This window comes from Microchirus variegatus (genome assembly GCF_963457635.1).
Source record: "Microchirus variegatus genome assembly, chromosome: 17".
Lineage (NCBI taxonomy): Eukaryota > Metazoa > Chordata > Actinopteri > Pleuronectiformes > Soleidae > Microchirus > Microchirus variegatus.
This window is the reverse complement of record NC_139818.1, coordinates 4,293,713-4,310,267: the sequence shown is the minus strand read 5'-3', so window position 1 is coordinate 4,310,267 and position 16,555 is coordinate 4,293,713. Positions and strand designations below refer to the sequence as shown.

The 16,555-nt window shown below is 41.8% G+C and overlaps 1 protein-coding gene across 1 annotated transcript in view; it reads right to left on the bottom strand.

The window, feature by feature from the left end:
• Positions 1-16,555, bottom strand: part of LOC310939562 (integrin alpha-M-like) — a gene marked incomplete at its 5' end in the record, with an annotated part of 75,557 nt that overhangs the window by 27,152 nt on the left and 31,850 nt on the right. The window contains 4 exons of the mRNA XM_083904337.1: positions 11,523-11,732; positions 11,832-11,978; positions 12,076-12,209; positions 13,668-13,791. Of these exons, the coding sequence (XP_083760463.1) occupies positions 11,523-11,732; positions 11,832-11,978; positions 12,076-12,209; positions 13,668-13,791 (615 nt within the window). The remainder of the gene's footprint in view (positions 1-11,522; positions 11,733-11,831; positions 11,979-12,075; positions 12,210-13,667; positions 13,792-16,555) is intronic.

Here is a 16,555-nt window from a genome sequence, read left to right as displayed (position 1 = left end):
GGTACCTATTGTTATCCAAGGAATTATTATTATTTTTCCTTTGCCGATTTGATCTTGAATTTGACCCCTGAACATGCGTGAATTCGGCCGAAAATTTCCACACACATCAGAACTGGCGAAAATATTTGCTAAAATAATGGTCTTGTAAAAAACAAATGCAAAATGGCTCAGTAGCGCCCCCACAGGTCAGGTCCCTATGGAGCTGGAAAAAGTTTAGTTGCGCCAAAGTACTTGAAAATCGGTGGGTATATTGCCCGGCCTGAGAGGAACAAAAATTCCTCTTGACACCATGACCTCAACTCAACAGGAAGTCCGCCATCTTGGATTTGGCGTTTTCCCGGGCTTTTCGCAAGTTTCGTATCTGAGCTTGCAACTCTGAGGCCGTTTATCCTAGGAAGATGAAAATGCGTCAAAATGTACTAGACCCTTCCAACTGTTGGGAGAATAATTCCAGATTCAAAGGGGAGTGTAAACGGCAGCCATTAGAACTTAGGCGAATTTCGAGGGCTCGCCGGAAAACATGAAACGCTCTATAACTTTGCCATACATTGACCGATCGGCATGAAACTTCACAGATGACACGGGACAACGTCCCCGAATATGTCCACGAATGCAAATTTCACCCAAGAGCGATATCGGCCATCTTGGATGTGTTCTTCTCCCGTGCAAAATTTTGAAATGTATCTCCTCCTACAGTTTTGAGAAAAACCCTCACATATCTTATATCAGAACGTGCGTTTTCTTCGGGAAATGCTGGCTATGACTTTTCTAAGAGTTTCGAGTAACCATGGCGACACAAATCGCAAAAAAATACCAAAATTCTGTCTTTTTATTTTCACATACACACGAATGGGAAAATGACAACAACCAAGCCCAGTTTGGAGCCTCACAGTGTCGTCATACTTTGACGTAGAAACGTCATTGAAACTTTAAACGGGTCACAAGACTTGGGACTTTTATTACCTAAGTCGATGTTTCCATACATATCACGGTTTTTCCACAATCGCAGTTTACGTTTAGCCCATTTTCAGAGCTCTGAAATTGAGTGGGCGTGCTGCTGTCCCACTGTAAGAAAAGTATTAACAAAAATAGAGGGGGGGGGGGGCTTGTCAGTCACTCTCTCTATCTAAATGTACTTCTCCACGAAAACTTTGACGCTCAACTCCTACCACAGTTTTAAGAAAAGCCCCACACATCCTATATCAAAACGATCGTTTGATCGGGAATAGCTGGCTATGTCTTTTCTAAGCGTTTCGAGTAACCATGCCAACAAAAATCCCCAAAAACTGCTAACGAGTTCCACATAGACATAAATGGGGAAACGGTGGAAAACAGAACGCAGCCCACTTTAGAACATCACATTGTCTTCATACTTTAACGTAGAGACCTGCAACTTGATATGTGAGTCCAGGGACCCATCCTTAACATGTCTGCAAGACATCACCTGCACACAGGAAGTAGGTCACCCGAAACCGGAAGTGCCCTGTAACTCACCAATATATATTGACCGATAGCCTCGAAACTTGATAGGTTAGACCAAGGCCCCGTCCTGAATACGTCTGCATTTACACAGGAAGTAGGTCAGGAGGGAGGGGTGAGTGAGCACAGGAAAGCGCAGAAAATACATTAGTTAGTTATAAGCTAACACAATAGAAAACTCATGTATTTTTTTTCGCGTGACATGCTGGACAGGTTCCTCTTCGTCTACCTTGGAAGGAGCAGAAAAATGCTTCTTCCACGCTCACTCAGTTCCCTTCCTGGGTTTCATTGTGGAGCAGGGCAGGCTCTCAACCGATCCAGCCAAGATCAGCGCGGTCAGGGACTGGCCAACCCCGCCAAGCCGCAAACAATTACAACGATTCCTGGGGTTTGCCAATTCAATTCAATCAGAGTGGCCGAACCCTAACCAGAATCACCTCTCCTGCTAAAGGCCATATTATACTTCTCTGACTGCGTAAACGTTATCCGACTGCGTAACCACGGAGACCACTCGAGCCTTCATACTTCTGCGTCGTGGTGACGGATATGCGATGCAATTTCCCGCCTGATCAGTAGGGGTCGCTGCGCAAGGTTGTTGTGCTTCAGGCTACAGTGAGTATCTTTCTGATTTGCTTCAGCAACACGTTTCTCACAGACCATAAGGAGCTGGCAAAAAATTATAGATAAAAAAAAAACAAAAAAAAAACAGCTGTCAGGACAAAGCAAGGTGAAGCAGCTTTTAGTTTTAATGCAGTTCATCTTTTGAATTCACTTCCTGAGCACATAAAAAAAATGTTTCCAGTTTTAAAACCAGACTAAAGACTGAACTGTTTTCAATTGTCTTTTGCTAACTGCCCACGTACACTCTGTTTCTGCATTTTAAATCTCCCTCTGATTCTATTTTTTATATATATTTCTTCATTTATTTATTTTGCTATGCCATCGTTTTTCATCTTTTTGTTGTTGTTGTCTCTGTTTTTATTGTTCAGCACATTGAGTTGCACTTTATTGCACTGTATTAAAAGGGCTATATAAATAAAATTGACTTGACTTGACTATATCACGTAGAGGAGCAGAGAAATATTAGGGAGGTCAGAGGTCAACAATTTTGGAACTTCTTCTGACACGTCACCGCCAGCATCGCTGGTTTTGGGTCCGAACTGGGCGGACTGCTGTCTGGTGGGAGAACTTCGGGAATTAGGTTATTGTCTGGGAGGAGTGGCGTGAGAATTTTTGGATATCGCTGCTGTCACTTGCTGAATTGGATTCTGATTGGCTTGTTTGGCTTTCTCCTTCCTACACTGCAGCCTACAGGCTTGGCGTAATTATAATAGCTCTCGACAGCATATTTATGCGGGTTAATATAAATGGAAAAGGTGTACGGCCCTGCAAGCTTGCTTAATGTTTGTATAAACATGATCAAAAGTGTTATTACCTCTCGTGGGGCATTGTACATGTTGTACAAATTTAGGCAGCACAATCCTTAAACGAGCCTTGTTAAAGTCCCCTGCGATGATGTCCTCCCTCTGGGTATGTCCATTGCTGCTCAGAGATTGAGTCATGTAGGTAAGCAAAGGCTAAGCTAACATTAGCATCCGGAGGGATGTAAACAGCGGTTATTAGCACTACAGACAGTTCTCTGGGCAAGTAAAATGGTCTGCACATGACGGACATTGCCTTTATATCAGGGGAGCAGACTGTAGCAGCTGTAGCCTTTCAGTCGCTGCAGTATAGCGGGACCATATTGGAGGAAATGCAGGCCAATTTTTTACTGTGAGAGATCACAGAGACCCGACGGAGACAAGAACTGTTTCCAGCGGGAAGTCCAGGTGAAGTTTAGGGAGTACCGCAGGACAGAGCCCAGAGCTGCAGCAGAGGAGGAGTGAAAGACTCATCACCCATTACAGGATTATAACGTCGGTGGGAACTTCCTGCTTGTAGAAAGGATTCATGACATGCTGCACATTGACCGGACCTGAACTCAAATGACACTTTGAGTGTCTTGAAAGGCGGCTTCAAATATAATGCATTATTATTATTATTGTTACACCCTAAAAAATGCTGGGTTATTTCATCAACCCACCAGCTGGGTTATGAAATGTGTAACCCAATTTGGGTCATTATATGGGTATTGTGTTATTATTTGGGTTATGTTTGTGTTACCCATGCATTGGGTTAAATACAGTTGGGTTATTTCATCAACCCAACTGCTGGGTTATGAACTGTGTAACCCAATTTGGGTCATTATATGGGTATTGGGTTATTATTTGGGTTATTTTTGTGCAACCCATGCATTGGGTTAAATACAGGCGACCCAGCACTTGGGTTGTTTATGCCTTGTACGTCAACACGTTGACTCCTCCCATCAGCCTTCATCCACCACGAAGCACGGAGCGGACAGATCACTCTCGTCGCAGCGAGCTAAACTGAAGGTTTGTGCACACTATATATTTAATCCACATTGTCCGTCTTGCGTTACGTATTAAAGTAGTATGTTTATATTGTCGTTATCATTGAAGCACACACGGATGCAGTTCAGCTGTTTGGTTTTAGCCGTTTACCAAATGAATGAAAGAAATGTCCATAATACCCGCGGACTCTCGGTCATGTTTATTGAGTTAGCCAGCTAGCTCGCTGGTTCGCTGGGGGCGTGCGAGCTAACAGGCCAGTTCACCCAGATTTACTTTGCTAGCACACACGTAAACCACCAGCTCGCCGGTTCGTTGGGTGCGCGCGAGCTAACAGGCCAGTTCACCCAAATTTACTTTGCTAGCATACACGTAAACCGCCAACTCGCCGGTTCGTTGGGTGCGCGCGAGCTAACAGGCTAGTTAACCTGTATTTACTTTGCTAGCATACACAAACCACCAGCTCGCCGGTTCGTTGGGTGTGCGCGAGCTAACAGGCCAGTTCACCTGAATTTACTTTGCTAGCATACACGTAAACCGCCAACTCGCCGGTTCGTTGGGTGCGCGCGAGCTAACAGGCCAGTTCACCTGTATTTACTTTGCTAGCATACACGTAAACCACCAGCTCGCCGGTTCGCTGGGTGCGCGCGAGCTAACAGGCCAGTTCACCGGCATTTGCTTTGCTAGCATACACATAAACCACCAGCTCGCCGGTTCCTTGGGTGCGCGCGAGCTAACAGGCCAGTTCACCTGCATTCGCTTTGTTTATTATATTAAGCCAGATTTTGTCTTTTAATTAAGTTATTTATCTATTATTGTTCCAGGTCTATGGACAAACTCACACAGTGGCAGCTGACAGACCTCCTCGGTAGCTTTAAAGGTAAGGGCATCATTTTAACACTCACAGCAAGATGGCCTGCATAGCTAGGTAAAGGGATTTTTTGAAAAGTCATGTAATGACTGCATTGTATTTTAGTGCTCATTCAGTGTTTCAATTTAATAAATTGTTTCTGAAAATGCATTTTAAATCTAATAGCTTCATGTAATTAGCCCCATATTTTAAGCTGTTATCCATTGTAAAAAAAATAAAGATGTCTTTGTGTTTTGTTTTTGTCTTTCAGATGAGGGAATAGACGAAGAAAGCTTTCTTCTTTTAGATGAAGGCACCATCAAGCAGTTGATCAATCAAGCTAGATCCCCAAAGTGGGCCCCAGGCTCAAGTTTCTAAGAAACTTTAGAGCACTTGTAAGTAGCTTATATCCCTGCAGACACGAAAGGCTACCCCCCCACACACTCGCACATCATTTTCTTATTTTCATTTTTTTTCTTTCTTGGGATTTATTTCAGTTAGTGGGCAGATGGCATACACTTGCTTTAAATGCAAGAGGCCAATTCCAGGGGATGCCAAAAATCTCTTTACACATTTACGTGCAGTACACCACGTGAACCATTCATCAACTTACTTTCAGTCGTGTGAAACTGGCTGTGGTAGAACATTTTCCTTTTTACGTTCTTATAGAAGACACCTGGTAAAGGAGCATGAAAACCAAAGAGAACATACTCTTGATGATCCCCTTGAAGGCCCAGCCCCGCCTGTTGACATGCAGTTTGCTGAAAATGAGCCAGTGCAGGGAGATGAAGTTGAGGATGAATGGGATGAACTAGGACAAGAGGACATGATCAATCGGGTTGCCTTATTTTTAGCTCACCTGAGGTCAAAAGCAAATTTGACATACTCTAACATAAACTTTATGGTTAAGCACACCTCTAGTTTAATAGGCGATATTGTGAGAAAACTTGAGTCAAAAACAATGTCTGTATTTTGTCATTTTGGGCTTGATCAAAGGCCAGAGGTAGAAGAACTTGGGCTGGAGTTCTTGGAGTTAGCTGAGCCTTTCAAAGGACTAGATACAGATTACAAACAAATGCAGTATTTTGCCAAATCAGGTAACTTCATTCAGCCAGTTGAGGAGATATTCCCTGGTGGGACGTCCATTGTGCACCTGCTGTCAAGTTTGCGGTCACATTTCCTTCTTGCAGTGTACAAATCGGATGACGCTTAGACCTATGGTCTTGATGCATTGCTTCGCCCTATTGTCGAAGAGATCAGGTGTCTTGAGAGGGATGGCATAACTGTTGATACCCCCAACTTTCAAGGTGTTGTGAAGTTTAGTGTAGTCCAGGTTGTGGGAGATTATTTGGGCTTGAAAGCCATGCTTGGATATATTGAAAGCTTCTCTGGAAACTATGTTTGTAGTTTTTGCAGAGCAAATAAGAAGGTCCTGAGGACCCTGACACTGGAAGACCCTGCTCTATTGCGTGATGTCCAAAGTCATGAGGCAGATATACGTACAGCCAACCCCTCCCAGACAGGCCTGAAAAGAGATAGTGTCTTAAATGACCTCTCTTTCTATCATGTAACTGACAATGTAGCACCAGACATCATGCATGATGTACTGGAAGGTGTAGCGCCATTTGAAGTCAAGCTTGTGTTGAATTCGCTTATTGAGCAAAAACATCTCACACTTGACAAACTTATCTACAGAATCACAAGTTTTGACAACGGCTTTTGTGACAAGGGTAACAAACCCTCTGTAATTAGTAGGACTGATCTAAAAAACGTTGAGTGCGCTATGCGACAGTCGGCAGCTCAAATGTGGTGCCTACTTAGGTTGCTGCCGACAATGATTGGTGATCTGATCCCCATGCATAACAAGGAATGGAAACTTCTCCTACTGTTACTTTTATGTATGGAGTTCATCTTCTCTCCTTCTCTTACTGTTGAAGCAACACTGTACTTGGCCAAAATCATTGAAGAGCATCACTCTCTCTTCCTGGAGCTCTATCCTCACCTACATTTGCGACCAAAACACCACTTCATGCTCCATTACCCAAGAGCCATTCGGAAACTTGGACCCTTGATTCAGTTCTGGGCGATGAGATTCAAAGCCAAACACAATTTCTTTAAAAGGGTTAGCCATGTAACATGTAACTTCCGAAATATTTGCAAAACCATGGCCTTTAGCCATCAGATAGCACAGTGCTACAATTTGCTGTGTGGATCTGTGTTGAGCCACAATACAGAGGTTGGTCCAGGGCACACTACCTTTCTGGCAAACATTGAAGGAGTCAAAGACATCCAAAGTGGTCTAGCAGGCATTCCCCTTTTCAGTGAACTTTATGAACCGGCCTCAGTTACCTTTAAGGGAACTGCATATCGAGCAGGCATGACTGTATTCTTGTCTTATGACCAGGATGGGGAGCCCCAGTTTGGTCTCATAAAGTCAATTTTAGTACTAGATCAAACATCACACACCAACAATAAAACTTGTTGTACAGAAGTGGGAAACAAAATGGTTTGATAGGCATTTCTTTGCATACAGTGTGATTCCCACTCACATTTTGGCAGCTGTTGATGTGACAGAGCTGCTTGACCACCATCCCCTACATGCAGTCAAGTCATTCAGTGAGCATGATGACAGTTTATACATTGCACTTCGCTATCGACTTTTTTAGAAAGTCAGCTTACTGACAGGTGTGTATACAGTACACTACACTTTGTAGATAGAATTTTGTTAGCTGTAAATGCTGCCTAAAAGATGCCTTTGCCTTGAGGATGATCAATATTTGATTGATAAATGACTACCGATTTGGGCTGTGGACTCCAAGGATGCGATGCCATCATGGGAGTACTGGGATGTTTCTGTAAATAACTACTGGGAGGTGATAAATTTTACAGTAAGTATTTTTTTTTGTTTTTTTTTTTATCTTTGTCTACATATTTTTGCTGTTGGGCAGTAAACATTGTGTATCTCCATATTTGTTTGTAAATGAATGTCCTACTTTGACAAAGACAAAAAAAATAACAAGTAGATCTACACGCTCCCGACGTGGTCTATGTGATGTAAGGTTGTCGATGGACAATTTTCACTATTTTAAAACGTGTTAAAACTACTATTGTGTATTTCTAATCTGACTGCAATGATATATAGTAGTAGTCACTCAGTTATTACGTTAAGAAAATTTTTTGAAGATATGCATGGTCTTAGAGTGCAAAGTAGTCACCTTTTCATTCACTCGGGTGAAAGTGGTTTTGTGTCCGATTTAGGGATCTATTGGTATACAAAACAATGTGCACACACTAAAAGTCTGCTGCACTAATTTCCATAGGTCTCTGAATATCCTTTTTGGTGCACATCTCTCAACACGCAAACTGTGGCACACTAATTAGTTACATTAATTATGCTCATCCAGCAACTCTTGATGGCTGTCACTGTTAGTTACATTAACCTGGGTTTTCTGTTTTAGATTGAACCTGCTGTGCCATCTACAAGTTCTGATGCCACACCTCCATCCCCCATGGATGAACACATGGCAGCTGCCACAAGTCCACCCTTAATGGAGGTCCAAACGGGAGCTGTACCTCCATTGATGATGATGCCACAAACTATATATATAGTTCCACGATTTGTAAGCTCCGCTTTTGAAAAGTTGGGTTCAACATTTTCTTTAAGCAACACTAAAGAGTATTAAACAATATCTGCAATTTTGTCAATTTCTGCAATTTTCTCAGGATATCCGGCAGATTTTCATGGGCTCAGCTGAAGGCAGGCTGATCCTGGATAGCCTTGATGAGGAGAATGTGATAGCCATTAAGCAGAGACGTTGCCTCGTCCGTATTTTGGTGTCTCATGTTATGGAGAAGTTTGGAGACAGGTATTTAAAAAGTTTTTCCTCTATTATTTTGCTTAAATGTTCTTTTGAAAAAGGTGTATGGATTCTCTATCAATCTTCTTTCAGGGGAAAAGATAAAACAGGACACTACTTTTCAAGTCTGACATATATACCTATATTTGCTATCTTACCTTTTCTATCAATTGCAGTCGAGTGTGGCCTATTTATGTTTGTATTTAGTAGAAATTATTGACTTGAAAGCGGTGTCCTGACTTATTTTGACTGTTGGTAATATTTTCTTGTTTGTTTACAGTCCTACCTCTGAGACCAAAAAGTCCCTGGCTACAGATTTGATTAAGGCCTTTCCTTGCTTGAAGGACGAATCAAGCAGTGGCATCGTGAGTAATTAACATTTTATAGAGCAATTGATGCTAAAATAGTCAGTTGGACAGTGGACATGCTAACTCGTCTCCCAGCACCTGAGCTCTGGACACCTGTGCTGTTCTAGATGGCTCAGCCACATCCTGTGGCCACGCTGTCAAATCCAAATGTGCTAAATTTCTATTCACCAAAGACCTTCCTTTTTTGACAGGGAGTCTGGTTCACCCCAGGAAGAAACTGTAAACCAGCCACTGGGTTCCTGGAAGAGAGGCTTCGGAACTGCAGAAAGAGGCTCAGATCACTGAGCAGATCACAGAGCACACAGCAGAGACCGCCACAAAGTATTGAAGAAGGCGCCCATAGGACACGCATACCAGGTAATTGTTGGAACTGAATCATCTGTTGAAGCAATATTTGTATAATTTAGTGAGTGGTGATATGCTTATGTGTACTTTTTCATAGACTCCACCATATCGGAAGAAAGAGCCATACAGTTAAATGAGTGGTTGAGACACAATTCGCAGCCCCTCAGCAAGGTGGAGCTGTGCATGCTGGATACAGCAGTCTACAGGTCAGTAAGAATGAACTGAGGACATTAGCTGCAGTACTTGATGTAATTTTTCCTGTGCACTGCTGTACTTTCTGCAACTGCTGATAAAGTATTCAATCAAACAGGGCCAAGATGATCAGGGGAAACAAGTCGGACATCCAAGAGACCTGCCAAGAGTTCCCGCATCTACTCACTCCAGGCATGGTAAGTTAGGAAGGAGTATATCTTGAGGATTCATTGTTAATAACAATCTCATCTGCGTGTAAGCTGCCACATTTGATTTGATTTCCTAAATTTGTTTTAGATTGCACAAGACTTTGAAGTCTTGCGTTCAGCAATGTTTGCTTGCCAGTAGAGTTTACATTTGGCTTCCCCCCCTCCACCACCCGTTATGCTACCTCATACTCAAGTTAATGAGCAAGATTGCACATGTTTTGCACTGCTGTTGATAGTTTTGCTTGTTAATATCTGAAACAGAATAAATATTTTTCTAAGATTATAACATTGTTTAAAAGTGTTTATTGCATAATATATTTGCATGAGCAAATTATAGGATGTATTATAGAGGGTTTGTAATGTAACTGTTTGACATGGGTATTTCTTTTAGTAAAACACAACATCAAAATCACCATTTTTAATTATCCCATTGCAGTTTATATATTCTATAAAGTATAATTTGCATAATATTTACCCAATTCATATGGTAGAATTTACCCAGGGTTGAAATTAATTTGACCCATTATTTGAGTATAACCATTAACCAATTCATATGGTAGAATTTACCCAGGGTTGAAGTTAATTTGACCCTTTTTTTGAGTATAACAATTAACCAATACATATGGTAGAATTTACCCAGGGTTGAAGTTAATTTGACCCAGCGATTGAGTATAACAATTAACCAATTCATATGGTAGACTCTACCCAGGGTTTAAGTTAATTTGACCCAGCACATGCGTTAAATATTTAACCCATCCTGTTGGGTTAAAATGGGCAACCCAATGTGTTGGGTCAAATTAACTACCACTGGGTTGGTCCAATAGTTACCCAGTCGTTGGGTTAAAATCAACCCAACTTGGGTTGAATTTAACCCAGCATTTTTTATGGTGAAAGATAATAATATATTATTATCTTTCACCATTCGTTCATGTTTTATTCCAGCTCTCATATACGCTTATCTGCTCCTTCTATCTGTGTTGTCGAATCTTGTATTTTCCGGTTTATTTCCATTGAGAATGAATCTTCTCGAAAATGCATGCGGAAATCTGAGAGTTTTCTTTTCAAACCTGGAGGAGGCCAGTCCTCCAGGTTTGAAAAGAAGGTGGTGGCCTTCAGTCACCACCTCACGGATCGAGTCAAAGTTTTTCTTTTCTCTGTGGCCGCCTGTTTCTGTAATGGATTCAATGATTGAAACTTCTTTGCTTCTCTTTCAAGTTGTTTTCTTAGTCCGTATTCTCCTTTCCTATTTTTGTCGCCATTCATTGTTAAGTCCATGTATAACGGTTTGGATTAAGATTCTTGATTTAGGAGCTCTGTTGTTAAGCTGTCATGCCTTGTAGCGTGCCCTTTTGCTTTATTGATGTGATTATGTTCAGCACTTTGGTCAACCTTGGTTGTATAAATGTACTTAATAAATATATTTTGACTTCACTTGATATAAAATGTGTTTGCACCAGAAAAAAGATAGAAAGTGGGACAAAAGTCTTGCACACGTCTGTAATGGATTGGGTAGTGTCATAAAAGATGTTCAATTGTACGCATGCACATTTGGTGTATGTGCAGAACGTTGGAGCTTCCGAGTACAGCTCAGATACTGATAATCACATAAGCTTATCGTTTCTGAGCATCTTTGTTTCTTGTGGGTGTTTTTTGCCTGCCTACGTTCCTGTGTCCTCTGTGCCGCTTTTTCTAATCTCACTGCTCAAACTTGTACACACCCCTGTATTAAATCTATTGTTTTTTTTGTGTTAGTATGTGGCTTCAGAGTTTTGTTGGCGTGTAACAGACCTCACATACTGAATGTGCTTGCTCACCTGTGAGTAAGTATCACTGATTCTCCCTACTTCTCCATGGAATATGTAGAGGCTTCCTTGACCATCATTCTCCAGTGGTGCTCCAATTGCCACATCATTGAGTCTGTCTGTGTTCAGATCAGACAGAACAGCGATTGAAGAGCCGAACCTTCCTCCATCAGATGCATCCCCTCTCAATACCAATGGAGAATCAAAGCGACACTCTACACTCTGGTTAAAAAATATGGATTAGTGTCAGTATCTGCAAATTACAAAGTACAGAAGTACAAAATAGGTAATTTAATAGCACTAGATGAAAAAGTCATTTACCAAACCAGTCAAAATGCAAACATAAACTCTTCCTTCTCTATCAGCGTCTTTGTACATGGGGGCAGATATGAGGATTAGGTCTGTGTAGCGGTCACCATTCACATCCATGACACAAACCTCTGCCCCAAAATATTCACCGGTCTGAAACTGTGGAAGGCAATCATCACAAAAATATTACCATAAAAGAAGCAGGAGTTTTATTCAAGAGAAATATTTTATTCATAGATTGTTAATATATACGCACCTGCCATGGAAAGGGATCAATCATTTGAGGGGCATTTGAGTGAAGTGCCAACACAACTCCTCTGTGCTGATATCTCGGAGCACCAATAATTGTCAGTGTTTTTTGTGGGGTTCTAGCAACTGCCATGGAATAACCTGCAATTTCAGTGTCAGGACAGTAAACAGGATTTTTTTTAGTAACCTCTCAATATAAAATAAATTAAGGGGTTTAAGAGAGAATGGCACTTCTAATCGTCCTCTGGGTTGTGTTTGTTGTGCTGTTTGCATTGCCACGACGCCATGTTTCTACGGGAGCCTGTATAGACAAACCCAAGAGAACAAAACGAGCGCCGAGACGAGGCTGAGAGCGGTTCTTTTTACGCGTTTAGAATGGAGGACCACACGTATTTTACCTGACCATACGCCCGCACCACGGAGAAAGACGACGAGGACGACATTTGACCGGCTGAGGATACCGTAGCGCTCAAGGAAGGGAGGGGGTGAGCAGAGGAGCAGTTTGTTGTTGTAAATGTCAGCCTCTCCTCTAGATGTCACTATAAACTACTTACTTCACCTTTGAAGATTAAAATTATCAATTTAATGGTTTATTTAATTGGCTGCTATTAGTTCATATTTGTTAGAGGAATCATGTTGTTTTTGCCTGATTTCCCTTTTTAAATCAAATTCACTTATACTTTAAATTATTAAGAACAATAACAATATGTTAAAAGTAGTTTTATAACTCCAGATTCTTTCTCTCAACATGTTTATATTCAACTCTAATTCATGTGTTCATCACATTCAACAGTAACTTTATGAACTGATAGTGACGATAAGACAAACAGCCTCCCCGGGAAACAGAAAAAAACAAAAAACCCCTCATTGCCTTTTTCACATTTCTCATTATGTTTTCATATGGTACGGTTCACTGACAGTAGCGCCATTCGTGAGACGCCACATGGCCAAACTTTGCTGCAGACGTCACATATTTTTCTGGACTTTTTAGGGCCTTTAGGAAGGTTTTACAGATATGAAACTCAACTCTTTTACTGTGGTCAGAGTGGCCACCATGACAACATTTTCTTCAAGGCAGAGGGGGCGGTGCTCTATCCAGTTCTCATAATACATTCATAGTTAATTCACATATGGTGGTTTTGCTAGCTCAATAAGTTAATTTACCATTGATGGCTTCTCTCTCCTTCGCATGCTCTCGCTTGTGTTGTGTGTCTGTGTGTACACATGTCTCTTTAGCTACCTTCCTCTGCCTCCTTTAGCGATAAAAGTATTTGTAGTGTAGCTTGTTCACCGTGATGGAGGCGAGGCTTTTTCTTTGCCGTTTTCAAAAATATTCCCATAAAGACAGCATCGTTTCAGGAAATATCTCTGTCCACACGGGAATGTTAAATGTTAAGCCAAAAGTGTCGCCAACAGAGGGTAAAAGTATTAATCAATTTATAAAACGAGTGCTTGTTCAGTGAAACAACAGAAACACACAGCAGTGGACACAGAAAGTGACAATACTTTCATTCCATATATCAGACTTTCATTCCACATATTCACACTTTCATTCCCTATATTCAGACTTTCATATACATTATACAGTGACAGTCTTACCCAAATAACTGTCAGGCTCCATATTATATATAGGGTGATATGATCTCAGATTCCCTCCTGTATTGGTGTATTGTAGGTAGCCTCCTCTCCACTCGTTGGCGCCAACAACACCCATTTGAATTCCCTGCGACATGCAAAGACAATTCTATTCAATTCAGTTCAGTTGAATTTTATTTGTATAGTGCCAAATCACAACATACATTATCTGAAGACACTGTACATAGTCAGGCAGAAACCTTAAACATGTTATAGAGAGAAGAGAAACCCAACAATTCACACAATGAGCATCCATTTTGGAACTGGAGAGGCAAGAGGAAGGGCAAGAGAGATGCAGTAGTATAGAAATGTGTTTGCCATATTGTGTGTGTGTGAGACACACATACAAGTGCAATAAATTAGAATATCATGAAAAAGTAAATTTATTTCAGTAATTCAACTCAAATAGTGAAAACCTGTATTATATAAAATCAATACACACAGACTGAAGTAGATTAAGTCTTTGGTTCTTTTAATTGTGACGATTTTGGCTCACATTAAAAGAAAGCAAAATGCAGTAGCTCAAAAAATTTAAATACATCATAAGACCAATTAAAAAACATATATATATATATACATATATATATATATGTATATATATATCTACTCAATACTGACCTCGGAGGAGGACGGAAGCAGCAGCACCGTGAGATAACGGCTACTGGCTGCGAGATAACGTACACCACAAGGAAAGTGGAAAAGTGGAAAAAGGAGAAAATGCAAGGGAGAAGAAATGCCGAAAAGTAAAGCCAGCACCAGGTCGGATAATAGCACCGAAGATGATGACAATGTTGGACGCTATGAACGAAAGCCTGGTGGTGTTAAAAGAGGACCTTAAGGGGCTAAAGGAAACCGTGACCGAAATCATGAAGAAGATGGAACCTGGAACCAAGAGGCAATGGCTGAAATCAAACATCTCAGTGAAGAGAATGCAAAAAAAGACCAGCTGCTAGGAGTTGGGTAACAAAGTGGAGGAGTTGGAACAGCAGGGAAGACTCAATGAGGTGATGGTTACTGGTCTCAAGATTAAGCATCAGACCTACGCAAGGGCAGCTGCAGCTGTGGATAACCAGTCGTCAGAGCCTGATGAATTGGAGATCAAGAAACAGGTGTCTGAGATCCTGAGCGGCAAAGACATCCAGGTGGATTTCAACAATGTGGAAGTATGTCACCTATTACCTCAGAGGAAAGAGTCTGGAACGCGAGCTGTCGTGCTGAGATTCACCAACAGAAAATACGAGACAGCACTGCTGAAGCAGGGCAAGAAGCTCAAAGGCTCGGCTGTCTACATCAACGAGAATCTCACCAAAAAGAATGCTGACATTGCTAGAAAGGTTTGCCAACTGAAGAAAGGGGGCAAGATTCAAAATGAAAGTTGCAAAAGAGGTGCATTTATTCAAGAAAGGTGATATACACACTTTTACTAATTACAGACCAGTCTCAATACTACCACAATTGTCAAAATTTCTAGAGAAACTATTTAACAATAGGCTAGACAGCTTCATCAACAAACACAATCTGCTATACGATAGCCAATATGGATTCAGAAGAAACCACTCGACTGCTCAAACTACAACTGAGTCTGTGGAAATCTTTACTGATGTTACTGACCAAAATCTACATTCAATAGGAATTTTCATAGATCTGAAAAAAGCATTTGACACCATTAACCATGATATCTTGATAGCTAAACTGGAGAGCTATGGAATTAGAGGTATAGCACTGGAATGGGTCAAGAGTTACCAACACAACAGATCCGAGTACGTAAAAAAGGTGATAACACATCAACGTGCTTGGACATAGGTTGTGGGGTCCCACAGGGGTCAGTTCTGGGTCCAAAACTTTATACTATATGTTGGGCCCTAACAGTATGGCTGAAATCTATTGTTCTCTGACTAAGGCCTGTATGCAGGATTCGAAGCCTGACTGTGAATTAACCAATCCTGCAGGCTCCACTTTGTAACACCAAATGGGGTTTATGACCGGAGACCCCCTAGGGGGGGCAGAATCCTTTAAGTCTCATTGGCCGTCTCTGTATTATGATCCCCGACTGATAAAACATATAAATTGGAAGACAGAACTTTCTTCCCTCTCTTGTTCCTTCGCTCTTGCCTGCTGCACTGGTTCCTGCTCTGGGGCCCCTGGCCTTGGGGCCACTCGGCTCCGGCCATGCCCTCCGATATGCAACACTCCCATGCAGCACGAACTATGCGCCTTTTGAAGAAGCCGTCCGCATCTCCGCCGGCGCAGCGCTCCATACCTGACGCCCGCTCTGCTTCCACTCAGAGACAACAAGGATCAACAGCTGTCCGCTGTGAGCAGAATAATGGCCCGTCCACACTCCACGGTCCCAACAAACTGAACCGAATCCATGGACTGACCACAAAACCTGAGATCCGCTTACAGTAAGAGGCAAATGTGTTCTGGGCAGAGTTAGGTTATATTTCTGTGTTTGTTAATTTTTCTTTGTGTTGAACGTGTTGGACTGCGCATCCACACGCTCACATCATAACCACATGTTTCTTTGTTTACGTTTGGTGTTCGTTATTGTGATTTTACTGTTGAATGCGGAGCATACGCTGCAACGCTGCGCTCCGCAGGTATCCTCCCCTGCTGTGAACGAGCAGAGAGATCACGTGGTGAGATGATGGCTGTTTAAACCTTACGAATCACAGACTGGCCTGGCGTTGCCTACGTCAAGTCTGTATGTGTGTTTTTACTGCCATTGACTTACACACGATGCTGTTTTCAGTCACAGAACACGCTGGGCTCGAACCACCCTCTGTGTCTGCACGCAAGATCAATCGTGTACTCCCGCTTTCTCTCTCGCTCATTCACTAACTCTTTCATTC